A 19,862-nucleotide genomic window follows, 5' to 3' on the forward strand; every position below is an offset into this window, starting at 1 on the left:
ATGTCGCACCCGTCTAACCACCAGCTTATAAACACTTTCTAAGGGTGTATGGGGTGTTTTTTTCCCCCTGCAATTATAATAGTAACAATTAACTGCTAAGAATTATGTGTTTATTGGTTAATTGTAAGATGTGAATTATCAAAATGAATTTTAAATGTGTCGGGGGATATTTTAGCTGTCATAAAATAAAATAAAAAATAAATAAATAATGCAAATTAAAGTGTTGAATTAATGGTGGTTGGAGGGGTTGATCTGAATAAATATAAAATGATTTATTCGTGTTTAAATAATAATTTGAAATTATATGAATTCCACTTATCTACTTTCAATTATTTTCTAAAGGCAAAACAGGTTAAGGTGCCGTGTGCAAAGGTATGATGTCATCATAGGCCAGGTGAAGCTGAAAGGTGTGCTCTCTCTTTCTCTCTGCTTTGAATTGACCTCAAAGCCGTCGAGCAGGAAATTCTGCTAAACCCGCCTGTGGAGTCAAGTAAAAATAAAGACGGACCTCATTTTCTCTACCTACTAACACGGTTCACTATTTGTTTTTGTTTAAAAAAAGAGCCAAAAATGAGTAAAATCTCGAAGCTTTTCAAGGGAAGCTCTAGTAGCTCGGGTTCTTCCTCCAAGTCCAAACAGCACAGGTCGAAAGGAGGACCGAGTCCGCAGGAGGCGATCCACAGACTCCGGGAAACCGAGGAAATGCTGACCAAGAAACAAGATTATCTGGAGAAGAAAATAGAACAAGAAATAGCCACAGCTAAGAAGCACGGCACAAGAAACAAGAGGGGTATGTCCTTCTAGGAACTCTGCACCTGCTTTCCTGGTAGTTCCAACATGCTAAATCCCAGAACCAGGAGTTGAGCTTCTTTTAATTATTTTATCAATTATCAAACTTTCTACATAATAAAGACTTTTATACCAGATTATTTTGAATAGTTTCCTCTCAAAGATATAATGTTTAGTGCAGGTCATAGGAAAGCTGGACGCTGACATATAATTTAATTGCCTTTTTTAATTTAACTCAACTTCATACAGTTAGAATCCTGACTGTAAACCTTTGGAACTTATTTTATGGCATTCTATTTATTTTATTATTATTATTTTTTACAGATGGGGAGTTTATCGCTATACTGTATCTTGTACAAGAAAACATATAACTGTAACCAAAAGTTAACTTTTTCCACTTGTTTAGCTCTAGTTTAAATTTTTGAATTTAAATGTTGTCATTGAAACAGCCCTTTTGAAAATGAACAGTGAATCTTTTCACTATCTTTTGTTTCTTTTTGAGTGCAATAGCTTGTAACAAGTCTAACCTGAAGGCAGCCATTGTTTTTATAGCATCCAGCCATGGAGGGAATGGAATGTAGGCTTAGATTACTGAGAACCAGGCCTGTATAGCATTTCTTTGTATTCACAGTGCATCCACAGAGTGGAAAACATCTTTAGACCTATGAAGTGATCAGAAATTGAGAGGCGGTTTGTTGAAAGTTCTCCTTAATGTGTAGAAACCTTGCAGCTCATCCTAACTGAGGTGTTTTCTCAGCAGTATCACCTGTGAATCATTTCAGACTAAAAATAAACACAGCGATGTAAAGGGAGGATCCTCGTGTCTTTGCTTTGGACACACCCGATTTTTCTGCTACATATGATAGAACATTTCTGCCAAGGTTTATGTTGAATCATGACATTAAATATTTGGAATCATCTCCTTTCATTATTTCACTCAACACACCTGTAGAAAACTCAGGTCTCTCAAGAACCTTCTCGTTCATAGCAAGGCTGGTCTCTGAACATCAACACAGACTATATTAAAGACAAGTTAGGCTATTATTTTTGACAATCGTTTAAACTGGTCCTGATCCACCGGATACTCTATGGAAGGTCCCCTACTGTTTCTCCCATTTTTTATTTTTTATTTTTTTTTGATAGTTTCTTCTGTGATCTGCTGGAGCCCTAAAGCTTTGATTTGTGTAAAGATTTATGTGTAATGTAGGGCTTTTTCTAACAATTACTTTGCAAATCAATTACCGGTAATCTGTTGATTATTTTTTCCCTTAATAATCCTATAGCCAAAGTTTCCTTAAAGATGTTTTTTTTTTTTTTACTAAATTAAACCTTTTCAACTTAAGGAGTTTTGGATAGAGTACTGTATATTGACAGGCAAAAACTTTTTTCTGTCTATCTTAAATGCAAAATGTTTATAATTTATTTTACAATTGTGATAGAATTATTGCTCTAAGTAGGTTGCTCTGTCAGCTAAAGGCATGTTTTACAGTCTCTATTCTCCAGTTAACGATTAATCAATTACTAAATTAGTTGACGATTATTTCAATAATCGATTCATTATTTTAGCCCTAGCATGATGTGTTGCCTTTGAGTTTTTTTCCCCCTAAATTATGGTATGGGACCAATTTGAATTGTTTAATTTGGTTAATCTTAAAAAAGGGGTGTGGTTCTATCTTTTAACGGGTTTCTTTTTCCTCATATTAAATAAAATTTTAATTTAAAGGTTGTATTTAATTTTTCTGTCAGTCCACAGATCATGTGTGTAAGGGGATTTTTTTTTTTTCTCATACTGTCCTGATTGAGGGGAAGAGCAATGGTGCTTGTTGTTCATTATTATAGTGACTATAAAGAAGTACAAGCTGCAGGGAGAGTATGTCAGAAAAAGTATGCTGATTTTCAATCCATAACCATATAAAAACCTCAGCATTCCCTCACCTGGTAGTCTGTTCATGCCAAGATGAAATGCAACCTCAAGAATTATTGTGATTATTATTTTTTTTCTTTTGTCTGGAGCAGCTGCCCTGCAGGCCCTGAAGAGGAAGAAGCGCTTGGAGCAGCAGCTGACCCAGATTGATGGCACGCTGTCCACCATTGAGTTTCAGAGGGAGGCTCTAGAGAACTCGCACACCAACACAGAGGTCCTTAAGAACATGGGCTTTGCTGCTAAGGCCATGAAGCATGCCCACCAAAACATGTAAGAAACTGGCTTACCAGAGAGAAAATGTATAAAAAACACAATTTCATCCAGAGGGAAAGCCTGATTCTAAATTAAAAGGGGAACTAAAAAAAAAAAAAAAAAAAAAAAGTAATGACTATTTAAACTATCCTGCCAAAATATTATATTATAAATATAATAGTTTCCTGCTGTTCAGAAAGTCCTGAAGCATCTCTTATTCTAGAAGGATTTTAAGGTTTCATGTTTGACTTTGGCTTCTTTTTTTCTTTTTAAACAATACCCTGTTTAGTGTTAGTGTTTGTTGTTTTCAAATAGATATACATTTTAATCTGGGCCCATTTTCAGATGGTGGGATTAACATATTCTGAGTAGAGTGCAGTTTATTTCTATTGGTAGTTAAGTATTGTAATGAATTATTGAGATAGGTAGTCATAGGTATGCAATAGGCAAATGTTTATTTAATTGGTGCCAAGATGTGAGGGTTATCCAACACTCCATGCAGTTTAAATTTTATTTCTGTTCATCCTTCTTTTCCCTTCTATCCATCAGGGTCACAGTGAGGCACACTGTGCCACAGGTTTTCAGTGTATCTCAGGGCAGAGACATACAATCATTTACACACATATAAGGGCAATTTAACCTAACAGTTGGGGTGGGGGGGGGGGGGGGGGGGGGGGGGGGGTGGGTGGTGGGTGGTTGGACTGTGGGAGAAAGCTGAAGTACCTGGAGAGAACCAACGCATGCAAACTCCATGCAGGAATCCTCAAGGCTGGGAATTGAACCGTCTACTGTCATGGCAACAGTCTCACAGTGCAGCCTGGATCCAGCATGAGAGATGGAACCAAAATAACTGCTGGTGTAAATATTATCCAATTAACCAGATTACTGAAAATGACTATACCAGCCGTCAAAGTGGGAACAAATAATCTCCACCATCCTGGCATATGTTCACTACAGACAGTTCTATTCAGGGGTATCTCAAGAAATGAAAATATCATTGAAAAGTCTGTTTATTCTGCAATTTCATATAATTACTCTTCAAAAGAGAGCAACACATTTTATTTATTGCTGTTAGTTTGATGGTGAACATTTCATGAAGACCCAATGTTCCGTTTCTCATGAAAGTTTAACTTTATAAGACTAATATTATAAAGGTCTTTCAGTATAGATAGTGTTTTGTTGTGCGGTAGATTTACATCCTTCACATGGGGGGAAGCAAAAACAGCCAATAATGAAGAGGCAGACTGTTTGCCAATTGCTGGATGGAAGGCTGCTGAGGTTACATTGAAGGAAACCGTGTCAGAAAGAGAGGCACAACTGCCCTGGATAGCTTAAACAAACACAGATAAATGTACCCAAACCATAGGCTGCCATATTCATTTTGTTGAACCCAAGATATTGAAAGTGTCTTACCTGAAAATTGGATTGATTGTATTCTTTCTCCATTTACAGCATTCAGAAGATAAACTGAAAGAGTTTTGCTTCTGATTTACTTGTTTGTTTTATTTCTTTCAGGGACATCGACAAGATTGATGATTTGATGCAGGACATCACAGAGCAGCAAGACGTGGCTCGGGAAATCAGTGAGGCGATTTCAGGGCCGTTCGGCGAGCAGTTTGATGAGGTTACCCAGTTTTCTCCACTTGTATAGTTGGACATTTCTTTTTGCCTGGTCACGTATTGTTAAGCTTTTTATTTTTTATTTCCCTATTAGGATGAGCTGCTTGCAGAGCTGGAGGAGTTGGAGCAGGAGGGCCTGCAGGAAAGCATGAAGAGTATCGGAGGATTGCCGAGCGTTCCCAGCTCCAAACTGCCCTCATCACAGCCCACTCATCGTGCAAGTGAGTCCCACTGGCCTTGTGAGTTATGTTCTAGATCAACGGTCCCCAACCTCTTCAATCCAAAGAGCCATTTTAGCCCGAGCTAAATTAAAGTAGTTTAGAGCCACAAACATTACAAAACCTTTAAATAAATAGTAAGATTTTTTTCTGAATATCTATGGGAAATCTTTTTCCATTTTATTTAACATCAGTTTGTATTTGTTGGAAACCTGAAGTATGCATTCCAGTAAAAAGTGCACTTCCCTGACATTTGTAAAAAAAAAAAAAATGAAAACAAATCATATGTAGTATAATTTCCTTCAGCTTCCTAATTTTGAACAAGTTTAGGTTGGTCTATTACAGAAAATAATCCAACCATTTTTTAATGGTTGGAAAATTAAAAAATGTGAAGAATTTCCATCATGTTAATACTTTTGTGAGGTTGAAAGTCATGCTCACAGTATATAAATATAGCATGATAAAACTGCATATTGGGTGGCAGGTAAATGAATGATTTGCAATATAGAGAGACCTAAACATTAAGAATAAACCACATTAAAAGATAATAAACGATCTAGTGGAAAGTTATTGATCCTAAAGTAGTAGAAAAATAAAAGGTTGCTATGACCTGTAATTTTAATATTAATCTGACTCGTTGTTTTTTTTTTCAGCAACCAAGAAGAGGGCTGAAGATGACGATGACATGCGTATGCTAGCATCATGGGCAACATGAGTTCATTAGCAAAAGCAAAGTATCAGTGAACACCTTTACCCCAACTTGTTGCATTTTCTTTATACTTCTCAAAAAATTATGGTTTTTAGGGAAACTGAGGCATATTTTATTATTAAAATTTCTTGTAATTAATGATATAAGCAATGAACGTTCAAAACTGAAGGAACATAACTATTTTAAGTCGGTTGTTTATTTCTAATGTCTTGATGGAAGAGTGGCTTTTGTGCAGCATTTTGTCAAAGAAGGATATATGCTTCTAATCCATGGGGCTGTTGTTCTGCAGTTTTCTTTTTCTAAGTGCAGCTTTAGCCTAAATGTAAATAACAATTTTTTATCACTGTCTAACAATAAAACTGGCTCCTACAAATTGTGTTAAGTCATATGAGAAATGTTTTCCAGCTATTGCCCAACATGATGGAGAGGAAAAAGCCTCTGGTTGAATGTACTGCATCAGCTCAGCAGGATGTTGTGCAGTGCTGAGCAGCTTTTGTAGCTTCCAGCATTATACCACAGAACAACTATAGTAAACCTTTTGAGAAGGTCATATTGCACCGTCCTACATTTTTAATGTAGATTTTGTAGTTGTAGATGGTGTTACTTTTTATTAGTATACAGACTAACGTTAACATCTCATATCCATATTCTAGAAGAATTGAATAATTATGTCCAAAGTTCAATCGTATGAAACATTACCATCCAATTGAACAACAGGCAAGGAGAGTTGTAGAAGCAGCCAAACAGCCCATTTGATTCTTTTTTAGAATAAAAATTATATATCGACTCACTTATCAATGTAACACAACCTTGTGTTCCTCTATCAATCTATTAAAATCCTGATTAAGACAGTTCTGATTTCTGGCTCATTTATTATAAATTAATAAAAAGGTTTTATGAGTTTCTCGACTATTGTATTAATTTTTATTTTTTTTTTGTTTATTTGATAGGAACAGAAAACAAGAAAAGGTCATATATTAAAACACAATGCCTGCATCAACGTTTATAGACATGTTTATAGTCTATTTTGCGATACCTGTCTCTTAATAAATGAAATAAGACAAATTGACAAACCTGCAGTATCTGTATTTTAATAACTACGGCTATTTGTTACTGTTAAAGATGAGATAAAAGTTGTAAGACAGGATCTGTGTGTTGACGACTTTTGGTCCCGAGAGGATATATTTTTGTTAAAAACAAAAAGATTATTTTATGCAAGAATAGAAACCAAAAACGTGCAGAAAAAAAAAAAAAAACTCTTTCATTATTTGTGATTGCGGGGTGCGTGTTATTTTTTAAGCATTTACATCACTTGCATAGAAGTAAAAAAAAAAAAAAAACTAACACTGTTAATCTGGAAAGGTTTAGTTGACGCAGATGTCCATGTCTGCGGTTTCCAGATTTTACTTGGGATCATATAAAACCAGTCTACAATGTCCACCACCGTTTTTCTACATCCAGTTTGGTTTATAACATGCTCTTATTTTGAAAGTGGTGACCGGAAGTACGTACACGTTTCGATTCCGGAAATTTGTGTCACCATCTGGAGGAAGTTCGAAAAACGAAGCGCCTGAAGCGAACCAAGCCCCCCAAAAAGAAGGATTTAAAGTCGAGATAAAACTAAATATGGACACCAACGCACCACAGCAGACGGCAGGTGAGGAAAATGGCTTCTATCTGGTTGTTTTATGGACTTTTTAACTAATAACATGTAGTCACCGTCAGTGGAGAAATTAGCATTTAAAGTTAGCAGGCAGTTTTAAACTATAAAAATGAAAAGAACTTGGACACGTTTCTCTATTTCCAGTAGTTTTAAACATTGGCATAACTGGTTACAGTTTCTCTTATTCTTAGAAACCTCATACTGCCCCGTTTATGAATAATTAACGCTTTCCTATATAGTGAATTACATCATTAAGGTACATCTCACTTAAAGTAACATTTTCTTTAACAACCCAATCATATTTTTAAAATATTTGCAATATCAACATTTGGAGAAGGTCTTTATGGTGTTTTGAAATGGTATACAAGGGGATTGATACACAAACTGGAAAAAGAAAGGACCAGGAAGTAAGGAGCTCTTGGCTTTCTGAGGACACGAGAACAGGAAATACTAGAGAAACCTCAAAGTCTCAACTATATTCGTTTAATTTTCTCTGACAAACTAAGGAAAATAACTGAGTTTGTCTTGTAGTATCAGTATTTATTTACATTATAGTTTTTATACCAATCAACACCAGCATTTAGATTTAAGGTTCAGTATTTTTGTTTAGATCTTTACAAATCTGCAAAAGTAAAGGGTACTAACTGTAGTAGATTTGTACTAATTCATTAATAGCTCTTTTTCTTATAAACTCTAATTCATAGTTAGTACATAAAACAATATACATTGTTAGAAACACATGCAATCTGAATGTTAGTGGTTTGATGAAATAGCTTGTGAATAACTCAGATTTGGATTGTTTTTTTCTCAGGTTACATGGACTTAATGAGTTAACAAGGCCAGAAAATATAGTTAATACTTTCTCTTATGAAGTTTTTTTCATATTGATGGTCAGAGTTGAGCTTTAGCCTACATTTAAAGCATTCTAGTATTTGCATTATACAACATCAGTCCTATTTAAAAGTCTGCTTATCTTATGTAAATTACCTTCCATTAAATGCATGAAAACATCTATGTTGGACCAATGATGTCCACAGCGTTTAACACACTTATGCTTCGCTCAGTGTTTAGCATCCATAGCTCTATAAGGTATATGTAATGGTGGCATTGAGGGCATTGAAAGCTGCAACCTTCCAGGTATATTATGGCAATGAAACTGTATGGGGATATATTTATCTCCACTATTGTCTCCATATTTTTTTATTTCCATAAAGTAATTATAGCAAGACACCCCTGAACCAAAGCTTTGTCCAATATGTTAAACATTTTCTAACAAACAGCCTTAGATAAAATATGTCTGAAAGGGCCATCTTGATATGTTATATACTAATCCTTCATCTCTCTTGAAAAATTATTACATGATTATTATTAAAATATCACATTAAATGTTTGTCAGGAAATGGAAAATGAATCAGAAAGTATGTCCATTCCAAGTTAAAAAAAAATATATATATATATATATATATGTATGAATAAAAGAACATTCATAAAATATAGAAATATATTTCTATAGAAATATATTTTTATATAAATATATTTATTAACACAATAGTAAAAATTACTCGACACTGATAAGATATTGCCTGCTCATACTAATATACATAATCTCTTGATTGTAGCCAGAGATGCTTCTGGATCAGAGGAGGAGACCCAAAAGACAGCAGCTGCAGCCCAGGCCAGCCATTTGTCTGAAATCCGCCTGGTGGTGTTAGGATGGAGGTGGCCCGGGAAGAGCTTGACGGCCAACACCATCCTAGGCAGGGAGGAGTTCCACCTGGAACGAGCCGCCGAGTTCTGCGTTACAAGGGAGACGGAGGTGGAGGGGCGCCAGGTGATTGTGGTGGACACTCCCGGCTGGTTCTCCGCTCAGGAAACCCCTTCCTCCTATAAACAGGAGCTGGTCAGGGGCGCCTCACTTTGCCCTCCAGGTCCTCATGCCTTCCTGCTCATCATCCCTGTGGGCATTTTCGGTGAGGTGGACCGCGCACGCATCGAGGAGCATGTGAGCCTCTTTGGGGAGCACGTATGGAACCATACGATCGTGGTGTTCACCTGGGCCGAGATGCTGCGGAAAATTTCTATTGAGCGTTACATACACAGGGAGGGGAAAGACCTGCAGTGGGTGCTGAGGAAGTGTAAGAAAAGGTTCTTCGTTATTAACAACTCCATGTTTGGGGACAATCCTCAGGTGGGACAGCTAATGAGGAAGGTTGAGAAGATGGTGGCAGAAGAAGGGGGCCTCTACAGTTTAAAGGTGGAGGAGAAACCTTTGGATGGGAACCAGAATCAAGTCAGGTCGGCACAGGAGCTGGGAGCCCGACCCAAACAGAACTCTGGACTTGACCTCTCAAAGACCGTGGAGGCAGAGCAGAACTGCAGTGAGTGATGGATTTATGTTGGCTCATTACATCACACAGGCAGTATTTCATTAAATAAAGTGAAATAAATTTAGTATCGCAGGTTTCAATGTAAAGCAAGTGGATTTTCAGGAAACTTTAAAGAAAAACAAGCTCTTTGGTCTGACTCAGATTGTCTAGTTATACAGTTGGACTGTTTTGGTTAAATTTATCATGTGACCAGAAAGTGGACACCAAATGAGGGTGAGGAAAGCTGCTGAGTCATAACGGCTGTATGTGGGTGGATCATGTTAAACACAACGTACAGGACACAATGATTAGAATAGACTTCTTTTACGTTTTAAAAGATATCATTCCAGTTTTCTCCTGCATTAGCTCACATTCTCTGAGGTTATTAAAAAGAAGGAGTGAGTTTAGATAGATTTTTCTTCTCCATTCAGGTTTAATATTGCATATCTATGCTCAAATGTATACATACAGGTCTACTAATATTTAGATGTATGTTCTGCTCTTCAGTCACACACTTTATTTAGAAACAAGCCTTTGGTATAACTGGGATTATATATCTGATCACTCATTTACTGGTTTATGTTCCTGATGTTTTCTATTCCAAAACGAGCTCAGATGTGTTTGGGATAATTTTCCTGTTAGAATATCCAGACGTTGTCAAGTTTCAACATTTCTCTTGTCAGTTTTTAGTGCAAACCACCTGTACATTTGGCAGGGAACCATTAGATTAACCATAAGACTTTTCTCTAGAATGTATTCTACATATGTAGCTATAGTTTTTTTTTTTTTAAGCTTGAAGTAGTTCATGTCTAAAGAAGTACATTTTAATGGGTTGATCCCTGATTTTCCAGTTCTTTATAGGAGGTTCCTGGGTTGTTCCTTAACATCCTAAACAATTTAGCTTCAGCTGTTTTTGGACTCGATAAAGAAAGATAATGTTTAACTTCAATGACTCCATCCCAGATATTTATTTGATGACTTTGTGTTCAAAGTCATCATTGTCTGTCAATGTGGTTATCACCATAGTGTTCCGCTTGATTTATGCATATAAATTGCTTTATTATAATTATGCAGGGGGTTTTACAGATTATAGAGACACTGCAATGTAAGTACAACATGAAAGGAAAAACAAAAAAGGAGAAAAGATGAAAGAAGGAGGAGATAAAAGGGAGATAACGATAAAGAGATAACTGTCTTGGTATTTCTAATAGTAATGGATTATTTCTTACATGAAGTAAACCTATGTTGAGGATTTGCAGATGGTCAATAAAACCAGGAGAGGAAGGGAAATATTCAGATCCCTGTCAGTTTTAACTAATTTTTTAACTTGCATAGATGCTGTATCTTAATTGATTGACATTATTAATCTCATAGTGGAGAAGTTGACTGGAAATTTACTATATCTACTTTGACTTTTCTAATTCCCAGCAGAGGTCTGATGGGCTGATGAGAGGACTGATTCTTAAAGCCTATATTGTTTTAGTCTGTCCCCATTTACATGATAAAAATGATGAGATGTAACGAATGTTACACAACTTTACATTTAAATAAAAAATAAACATAAACATTACCAATGTAAAGCAAATGAAGGGAGCAACAATACTTACCCTTCATGTGATCTATGATATTCTTCTCTTTTTTTACCTTTTTAAGCAGACACCTTCTTCCTGTTGTTGCTTGGTGGTTTAAATGCTGCCACTCAAGCTGTAATTCTGGATTTTGTTTTCTAAATTAGTCCATTTCGACTCTTCCTCCTCCTCGGAACAAAGCAGTGCTCTGCTATAATGGCAGCAGTTTATCAGAATATAAAGAACCTTCATGTTAAAAATCATGTTAAGATTTGTTTTAACCCTATTATTCTCTTTGCTTCTAGATTAAACGGACCCCGTGTGCCGATGGACCGTCTGCTGACTGACGCATGAAAAGCCAGGGACCTGTAAACAAAATGTTACTGAATGTAGAGAAAAAACCTACAAATATATCATATTTAAAGTAATAAACAGACATGTTAATGTGCTTGAGGCCTTTTCAACAACATGTCAATATATCATTGTAATTTTTATCCTTTTTACTGTTTGGATGAATTGTGGTGTATATTGCGGTAGGAGGAATATAAAACTAAGGAGCACAGGTTGTTACATACAAAATTAGCTGACATTATTAGCCCCATCCAGACTACCCGTTTAAAACTGTGCCGAGATCGGTCCAAGCATGGTAACTGAGATAACTGTTGTGTGTAAATGGAATGCAAGTGAACCGGACCGCATCAGACACAACGGAACCGCACTAAACTGGTACTAGTTCCTCAGTAGGGCTCGGAACAGTTCAGTTCTGGCTAAGTTCTCCGATAACTAAGAGCGCATCAGGAGACCGCGTCATCTCTTTACAGTCAGCCTACATAATCATAACATTGCAGACATTCATAAAAATACCAGCTTCCCTACCATGCCACACGATTTCCAGTGATGATTCTGCTTGCAGTGTGATGAACTTCAACGTCTGTCGTTGTTTCTTGCGTCTGTAAGCCCTGATTAGACTATTGTTTGTAGTATTCACTTCCCAAAAGCTGACTGTCAAGTAAATTTACCAAAGGCTGCCTTTTTCGCCTGACTCCCCACAAACTTCCTGAATGTTACGGATCGCACCATGTTGATTTGCTTAATTCCCTCTAGAGAGCAGTAGTACCGTAGATCGTCACTAGAAGGCGAGGAACCGTGCTAGCGCGATGTGTAAACGGTCATTAAGAACCAAGCTCTGCACGGTAAACTGATCCAAACTCTGTCCTGACTAGGCACAGATCTGTTTTCACAGGGTATTGTAAGTGGGGTTTAGTACAAGTTCATCAGTAGGGCTCGCCTCGGCATAGTTCAGTTGTTTTTCGGGTTCTCTGATAACAAAGAGCGCATGAGCAGACCGTGTCATCTCCTATTTACAGCCAGCTGACTTATTTCACAGGTATTCCAGCTTCTCCAGCTTTGTAATTCACATATTTCTTCACCTATTCACAACACAAACTTATATTCAGCCATAAATGGCATCAAAAGAGCATGATGCTACCTGGGATGATGCGATTATAGGCTCTCCCTGAAATGTGGGTGGAAGACGCTATCCAGTCACATAAGTTCCTGAATGTTATGGGCACCGCCGTTTTTGTTTGCGTAATTCCTGCGGTGAGATCTGCAGTATTGTGGATCGCTGATAGGAGGCGAGGAACCGTGTTAGCATCTTATGTAAATAGTCGTAGGAACCAAGCTCGGCACGGTTAACTGATCCAAGCTTGGTCCAAACTCAGCATGGATCAGATTCAGAGGATTAGTGTAAATGGGGCAAATTGTTTTCAAACTCAGCACTCCTTACAGATGTTGGACACTGACAACAGGACCGCACTACTCAACTGTCACTGGCATTTTCTGATGAGCAGATTGGTTTTTATTTGTTTCTTTTTCCAGACAATTCCCTTTTTTTGTGACCAAACTGAATAGTTTAGTCCTCCTGCATGTTTTTTTTTCCATCGATCTTTTTAAAACTGTAGCACTAAACCAGTTATTGACTACTCTCCAAGTGTTGCCCTTTAGCGCATGTTTATAGTAAATTCTGACCTACCTTGGTGTTACTTCTTAACCTGCTGAAATAATCAGTCTTCGTAACCTGAACAGTTACTTTAGTTTTTCTTTTTATTATTTTACTATGTGAAGTGAAATGTTCTTTAGTTTCCTACAGAATAAAACATTTAAACTGTTGTCACATTTTTTATTCATTTTTTTAAACAAATTAATTTCAGGTAAATGTTAACATTGGTTCGTCCCTCTATCTGTTTTCCTCCTATCACTCATCCTTTCAGCTGGATCCTAATATGCTACGCATCAGTACATTTTTCCTTCCCACTATTCACACATTCATACCCACACTCCGTACCTGCAGTCCATTTAACCTTCTGTCAAACCGTTTGATCTATTTATGTCCCTACTTCTGACCTATTGTCTGTCCATTGATGTTCTTTGGTCCCTCTGTCCAGCATCCATTCATTGAACCACAGCAGAGCTAAAATCCGATACATCCTCGTTAATCGGTTATTAAAAATGGTTTTTAACACATTTAGTAGTTGAATAATTGTTGACTGGATTATACGGGTCTAAAACATGGCAATTGCTGAAAGAAAAGCCTACTTAGTGCAACAATAAGGCCAAAAGTACAAAATATATACGTATTTTGCTTTTAAGATGCAAAGTAAGTAACTAAAAGTAACTCTAGGAGTCTGTTTTCTGACAGTGCAGTAAGAGGTGCAGGTTGTTGATTCTTTGGGTTTTTTTTCTGTGGTGTTTATAGTTTATTTCTTTAGTCAATTTGGCCAAGGAATAAAACCAAATGGTGTCATTATGCTTTATGAGGACACTTTATACATTTGTTTTTGACTTTTTCTACTACAGAGGCAGACGGTATGATATTAATTCAACCTGTAAAGGCTAATTAGCTTTGGATATTTAGATGTTAGTACCTTTTAGCCTCCAGGTAATTTGCAACAAACATAGAGTTCAATGAAGACAAGCTGTGCTATGAAATGTTGGTTTTCTTTTTTAAAAGATACATAAATATTTGTTTACTATAAAGGTATTAATATTTCTCAGTCATTAAATGGAATCTCACTCATACCATAAAATCTTTAAATTCTTTTATCTGATACTTTTCAGATTAATCAATACATTTCTACAAAAATCTTTAGCTGTAGCTTAAGATTTTTGTAGTTTTGCAAACTGCATTTAAAACAGACTTCAGCAATATGCACGGAAAAGGTTTTAACTATACTTCGAGAAAGTTTTGAGAACTTTAAACTTTTATGATTTGAAAAACCAAACTGTTGACATAATGAAAGATACAAAATCTGATAACAGTCTGTTTCAGGCTTATTTTCTGTGACTGCATCCATTCAGCCTTCTCTAAACATGAATAACATCTTTTTCCTTCATCTGTGGTTAAGCGTCAATAAATCTGTGTCCTCAGGGGCACAACCTGCTGGATTCCATTCTCTTTGAAATGTTTTTTTGCCAAACGTAATCTACCAGATGGTAAGCTAACGAGGCTTACCTTAAAATAAAATGTCGAATGCAGTAAGGCTCTGTATCCTTTTTCTTAGGTTGCATCTGTCCCCTTTTTTTTTTTTTTTACAAGCACACACAGATCAGCACGTTTTGTGCCACTGACATTGGACGCTGACATTATCTGAATAATAACAATCGCCGACACCACAACATGAACAAGACCTTGAATGGCTTTGAGACATGTACTATGACTAATCTGAACTTGTTTATTCTTGATAATTGTTTTTTTTCCTCAGACATGAACAAAGAGAGCGTTACTTCCCTTTGGCCTCCATTGTCTTTTTTTTTACGTCCTTGAATGTATTTTATTGGCCAATGCTGTTTAGAATAACTTGCTTTAATGACTTTGTCTTTAAGATGCTTTCTGACTTTCAGTTGCTGCATTTATGACCTGCTGCAATTCTCAACTCTTTTCCTTGAATTTATAAGAAATAAAGTTATGTTCTTCAATATGCACTTATATATACCTCAACGGATATAAGTGTTAGAATTTATTACTGACAGCTGCCCAGATATTACTCTAGATTACTGAATATAAGCTCCCTTTTTAGAGATGGTTTCAAATCTGTAAATCTTTGCCTTTACCCCTAAAGGCGTGAATTTATCAGCTTTTACTTTTCCCTTTGATACTTTTTGATTTTATTTCTATTTAAAGGGCACATAAGAATGGCTGCTCAGTGGTGCAGAGGGTAGCACTGCTGCCTTGCAGCAAGAAGGTTCCGTGTTCGGGTCTTTCTGCATGGAGTTTGCATTTTATCTCTGAGCATGTGTGGGTTCTCTCTGGGTACTCTGACTTCCTCCCACAGTCCAAAAAAAAAACTGACTGTTAGGTTACTTGGTTCTCCTTAGGTGTGGTGGTTAGTCCTGTTTGTTTCTGTGTTGCCCTGCAATGGACTGGTGACCTCTACCCTGCCTCTTGCCCATTGACAGCTGGCACCAGCACCCTTCGCAACCCCCCTTGGGATTAAGTGTGTTAGAAGATGGATGGATGGGAACATGAGAATTTTCATTTTATTATAAAAGTGGGGTAATTTTAGGTCTCTGTTGCCTGATTAGCTCCTCCTCATGTTTCAGGCTGGGGATACTATGTTGCATTCAGACCCAAGGGTTTATTTTAGGTCTCATCTTGCCGGATTAGATTCTTCCAGTTTTCTGTGTTTCCTTCATAGTATCTTTAACTGTGACAGCGTATAGCTTTCTTTCAGCAATGCCACTTTTCTTTGCATTTTCTTTATTACACTTTTGTCTTTTATACTGGACCAAGATATGACCTGGGGAGAGAGGAAAGGGCTTCCTTTACCTAACTCTACCATAGCTGCTCACTCTTCCATAAAGAGGTGTATATGAAAAATAGTTTTCCAGTTGACTGATGCTCACCTGACTTATGAATCCCTACAGCTCCTCCAGATTTCCCATGACTCCCTCAACAGTATCTGTGATTAATGCTGGCCTTTTGATTTAGTTAGATGGCCCTGTTTTGATAGGATAACAGTTGTAAATCATTATTTCCTTTTTCAAAAAATAGATACAATCATAACAAATAATAAAGCAGATGAAATAACTGCTCAGTTTTGCATTGTTAAATTCAATCAAGCATAATTAAAATAAGAAATAAAAGAAATGAATGACAATAAAATGAAAATGGAGAGTGTCTTTTATAGATATTTATTTCTAACTGCAGACTTTTTTCCTTTTTTATTATCATTCTAGTTCCTATTTGTGTTTTGCCAGTCATCTTGGAATCTAAATTGAAAACAATAATTAAATAAAAATAAATAAATAAGTAATTTTTTTAAGTGTTTTCATTTAAAAGCCATTCTATGGTGTTAAGGTATTAAGCAGAACAACTGGGAAAACAGTATTTTACCTAAATATTCTGATCATTCTCTCCTTTGACCACTAGATGATAGTAAAACACCAGACAACAGGGAAAATGTTATATAACATTTGTTCTCTACTTGACTCCATCTTCTTTCTTCTGCCCTTTTCACCCAGATTTAGTGCTGTTGAGCTTGAGCTTCATCTTCTCTCATGATTGGGGATCATTTTACAGACTCTCCTGGTTCTTATGATGCCTTAAAAACTGTAGATTATAACAAATCATTTCAATATTTTCAAAGTTTGAAAACTCCAATGCTTTGCTTTTCTTCTTCCTCATATACTTCCTCTGTCCTTTAAACCCATTTCTTAATTTGCTAGTGTTCTTTCTTTTTTGTTTCCTTCCTTTCTACTTTGTCCTCTATCGGTTTTCTTTTTGGCAATTTTCATATTTTTCTGTAATAGTACCTTACTTCTTTTATTATATAATTTCTTCCTTTCATATTTGTATTCTCCTTTTTCTATCTATACTTGTTTTCCCTTGATTGCACTTTGTGCCACCTTTCTTTACTTTTGTTCCATTATTCCTGCTTTTTTCCTTTATTAACTTCATTGTGTTCTCTTTAACTTAAGTCCTGATTCCCTTCTTCCTTCCCATTCTTTATGCCAAACCTTCCCCTTTCTTAGTGTCCTATCTTTTTATGACATATTTCTTCTTTTTTTTTATTTCCCCTTTGTCTTTGACCTTACTCATTTTCTTCTGTTACCTTTCTTCCCTGGAAAAAATATCTAGAAATAAGTAAACATTCCTTAAATGAAGTATATTTACCCTTAATTTGAGTAGGTATATGAGGTAATTTGCCAATGGATTGAGTATTTTACTCTTTAAATAAGATAATTAATTATCATGCACTTGAAGCAACACAATGCAGTTGTTTTTTTTACTTATTTTAAATGTAAATTGTCTTGTTCCATTGGGAAAGTGTCTCACTTTTTCTCCTCAATTCAAGAATAAATTCACTTCTTTTAAGAAAAAAAAATACTGATATTAAAAATTTTGCAGTGTCATTTTCTTCAGTCCCTCATCTTTTGTTGTTCCTGTTTTCCTTTCTTTCCTCTCCACTCCCCTTTTTTTATTCATCCTTTACTTCCAATTGCTTTTCTACCCGTCTTCTACTTTTCTTGTTTCCCCGTTTTTCACTCTTCCCCCCCCTTTTTTTTACTCTGTTTACTATGTTTCCTACCTTTTCTTGTACAGATTATGTGTAGATTAGGAAACTAAAATAGTTTCTCTCCTGCATTATTATTGTTGGATATTTGAGATCCAATAAACATCCCTATTCCGAAATAAATATACAATAAAGGAACAATGTAAGTGTTTATCTTATCAAAAATGCATTTTGTAGTTTATAATTATGCAACATATTAAAAAGCTTCAGTGGAGGAACAAACTGCAAGGACAAAACTGTTTTTGGCAACTTTATTTCAAATGTATTCAAAACAACAGTAGTTACAGAAATCACAGACAGCGGATACTGAGTGATTGTGTCTACTATGAGCCATTATAATGTAAGGAAACGGGCACTGAAAAGCAGTTCTTTAAGTGGATTTTTGTCGTATGTCAACATTTACTCAAACACATGAGGGATCAAAACAAAAGCATCTCATCTCCACTTTTGAAAAAGCCGATGCTTATAACTAAAGTAAAAATGATTCATCAGCTTTAGTGAAACAAGACACCAAACCAAGCACGTTTCTCTAAGTTTAAGTTTTGCAGCCTCTTTAAAAGTCTCTTATGATGAGAAATATCAATAACTCTCACCAAGTGTCTTTTGACTGTTGTATAAACAAAAGGGGAGAATAAAAAAAAAGCCTTTTTTTTTTAAAGAGGAACCCTTCTAACAGTATTAAAACACACCTGAAATAATGGAAAATCACTTCATTAACCTAAACCTCCAGCTTCACATATTTAAACTATCGTGTATTATGAGTTATTGATTCATATTAAAGTTAAAACAGTCAATTTTTAGTTTCTGTGTTTATACGGCATTTATAAATGTATCTGGATAAGAAGAAGATGATAAAATAAACACAAACAAACTGCAAGCTTTTGTGAAAAAAGATTCTTTTGGCTGTGAATCATAAATTTATCAGTAAAGGGTACAAATATTAGCAGATTTTGTTAGCTAGATTTTATAGTGTCAGATGGGAACAGAAATCTTTAAGACTGTTGAGCTTCCTCTTTAATGCTGCAATTTTTCTAAGAGGGCTGTAAAATCCAAGTGTCCTTTATCATAACCACTCAATAGCAATTTTGCTATAACAATTATGAACTAGGGTCCATCAAACGATGCAGGATTAAGATCAATGCTGTTCTATTTATAGCTATTCGAACACGGACTGTTTTTAAGTGTAGTCCTGTTTCTGTGGCTGGATAGATGTGCTCTTTCATCCTTTCATCCATCCGACATGGTAGCTGGCTTGGAGCTTGTCTGCCTGGCTGTGTGTTTCCTGGACTGGGCCTCCTGTGGAGCTGGCTGACAGTTGCCTTTTGTTTCTCTGATTCTTTCTATATGCCTGCTTCTGTCTCATTGAACCACAGTCGGCCTTGGCAGCTGGCATGCTTAAATTGAGCCTGGTTCTGGTTTTGCTGAAGGTTTCTTCCTGTTCAAAGGGAGTTTTTCCTCCCCACTGTCGCTTCAAGCATGCTTGGTGTGAGGGATTGCCTTTGAGTCAATGCAATCAACTGGTTTTCCTTAGATAGAAAACTTTAAATGAATTTGATTGTATGATCTGGTGAATTGTAAAGTGCCTTGAGATGACATGTGTTGTGAATTGGGGCTATATAAATAAACTGAATTGAATTATGTAATTTAGTTTGTTTTTACAGGGCTGAATGGATATACAGGTGCTGGTCATAAAATTAGAATATCATGAAAAAGTAGATTGATTTCAGTAATTCCATTTAAAAAGTGAAACTTGTATATTATATTCATACATTACATACAAACTCATATATTTCAGATGTTTATTTTGTTTAATTTTGATGATTACAAATGACAAAAAATGAAAATCTCAAATTCATCATATCAGAAAATTAGAATATTACTGAAGACCAATAAAAACAAAGGATTTATAGAAATGTTGGCCAACTGAAAAGTATGAACATGAAAAGTATGAGCATGTACAGCACTCAGTATTTAGTTGGGCCTCCTTTGGCCTGTATTACTGCAGCAATGCGGCGTGGCATGGAGTCGATCAGTCTGTGGCACTGCTCAGGTGTTATGATAGCCCAGGTTGCTCTAATAGTGGCTTTTAGCTCTTCTGAATTGTTGGGTCTGGTGTATTGCATCTTCTTCTTCACAATACCCCATAGATTTTCTATGGGGTTAAGGTCAGGAGAGTTT

General features: G+C 36.1%; 2 protein-coding genes across 3 annotated transcripts; both read left to right on the plus strand.

Moving 5' to 3' along the window:
- The first annotated feature begins 389 nt into the window (after positions 1 to 389).
- Positions 390 to 6,409, plus strand: chmp4c (charged multivesicular body protein 4C). Its single transcript, XM_038297880.1, has 5 exons — positions 390 to 790; positions 2,806 to 2,983; positions 4,481 to 4,589; positions 4,680 to 4,806; positions 5,457 to 6,409. Exons 1-5 carry the CDS (start codon positions 571 to 573, stop codon positions 5,516 to 5,518), a joined length of 696 nt encoding a protein of 231 aa, XP_038153808.1. The 5' UTR covers positions 390 to 570; the 3' UTR covers positions 5,519 to 6,409.
- A 603-nt stretch (positions 6,410 to 7,012) lies between these two features.
- Positions 7,013 to 13,283, plus strand: LOC119791661 (GTPase IMAP family member 9). Of its 2 annotated transcripts, XM_038297879.1 has the most exons (3): positions 7,013 to 7,169; positions 8,795 to 9,553; positions 11,415 to 13,283. In XM_038297879.1, exons 1-3 carry the CDS (start codon positions 7,139 to 7,141, stop codon positions 11,417 to 11,419), a joined length of 795 nt encoding a protein of 264 aa, XP_038153807.1. In that variant the 5' UTR covers positions 7,013 to 7,138; the 3' UTR covers positions 11,420 to 13,283. The 2 variants fall into 2 exon arrangements, with proteins under 2 accessions (XP_038153807.1, XP_038153806.1); XM_038297878.1 differs by lacking the exon at positions 11,415 to 13,283 and having other exon boundaries at positions 8,795 to 9,561.
- Positions 13,284 to 19,862: the final 6,579 nt, after the last annotated feature.

The sequence above is a fragment of the Cyprinodon tularosa genome, unplaced genomic scaffold, assembly GCF_016077235.1.
Source record: "Cyprinodon tularosa strain WSP-4 unplaced genomic scaffold, ASM1607723v1 ctg4, whole genome shotgun sequence".
Taxonomy (NCBI): Eukaryota; Metazoa; Chordata; class Actinopteri; order Cyprinodontiformes; family Cyprinodontidae; genus Cyprinodon; species Cyprinodon tularosa.

Excerpts from the sequence above, each read along its gene's own strand:
- chmp4c (XM_038297880.1), top strand. The coding sequence starts at position 571 with ATGAGTAAAATCTCGAAGCTTTTCAAGGGAAGCTCTAGTAGCTCGGGT. Across the intron at positions 2,984-4,480 it reads AAGCATGCCCACCAAAACAT|GGACATCGACAAGATTGATG; the intron begins GTAAGAAACTGG and ends TATTTCTTTCAG. Across the intron at positions 4,590-4,679 it reads TCGGCGAGCAGTTTGATGAG|GATGAGCTGCTTGCAGAGCT; the intron begins GTTACCCAGTTT and ends TTTCCCTATTAG.
- LOC119791661 (XM_038297878.1), top strand. The coding sequence starts at position 7,139 with ATGGACACCAACGCACCACAGCAGACGGCAG. Across the intron at positions 7,170-8,794 it reads CGCACCACAGCAGACGGCAG|CCAGAGATGCTTCTGGATCA; the intron begins GTGAGGAAAATG and ends TCTTGATTGTAG.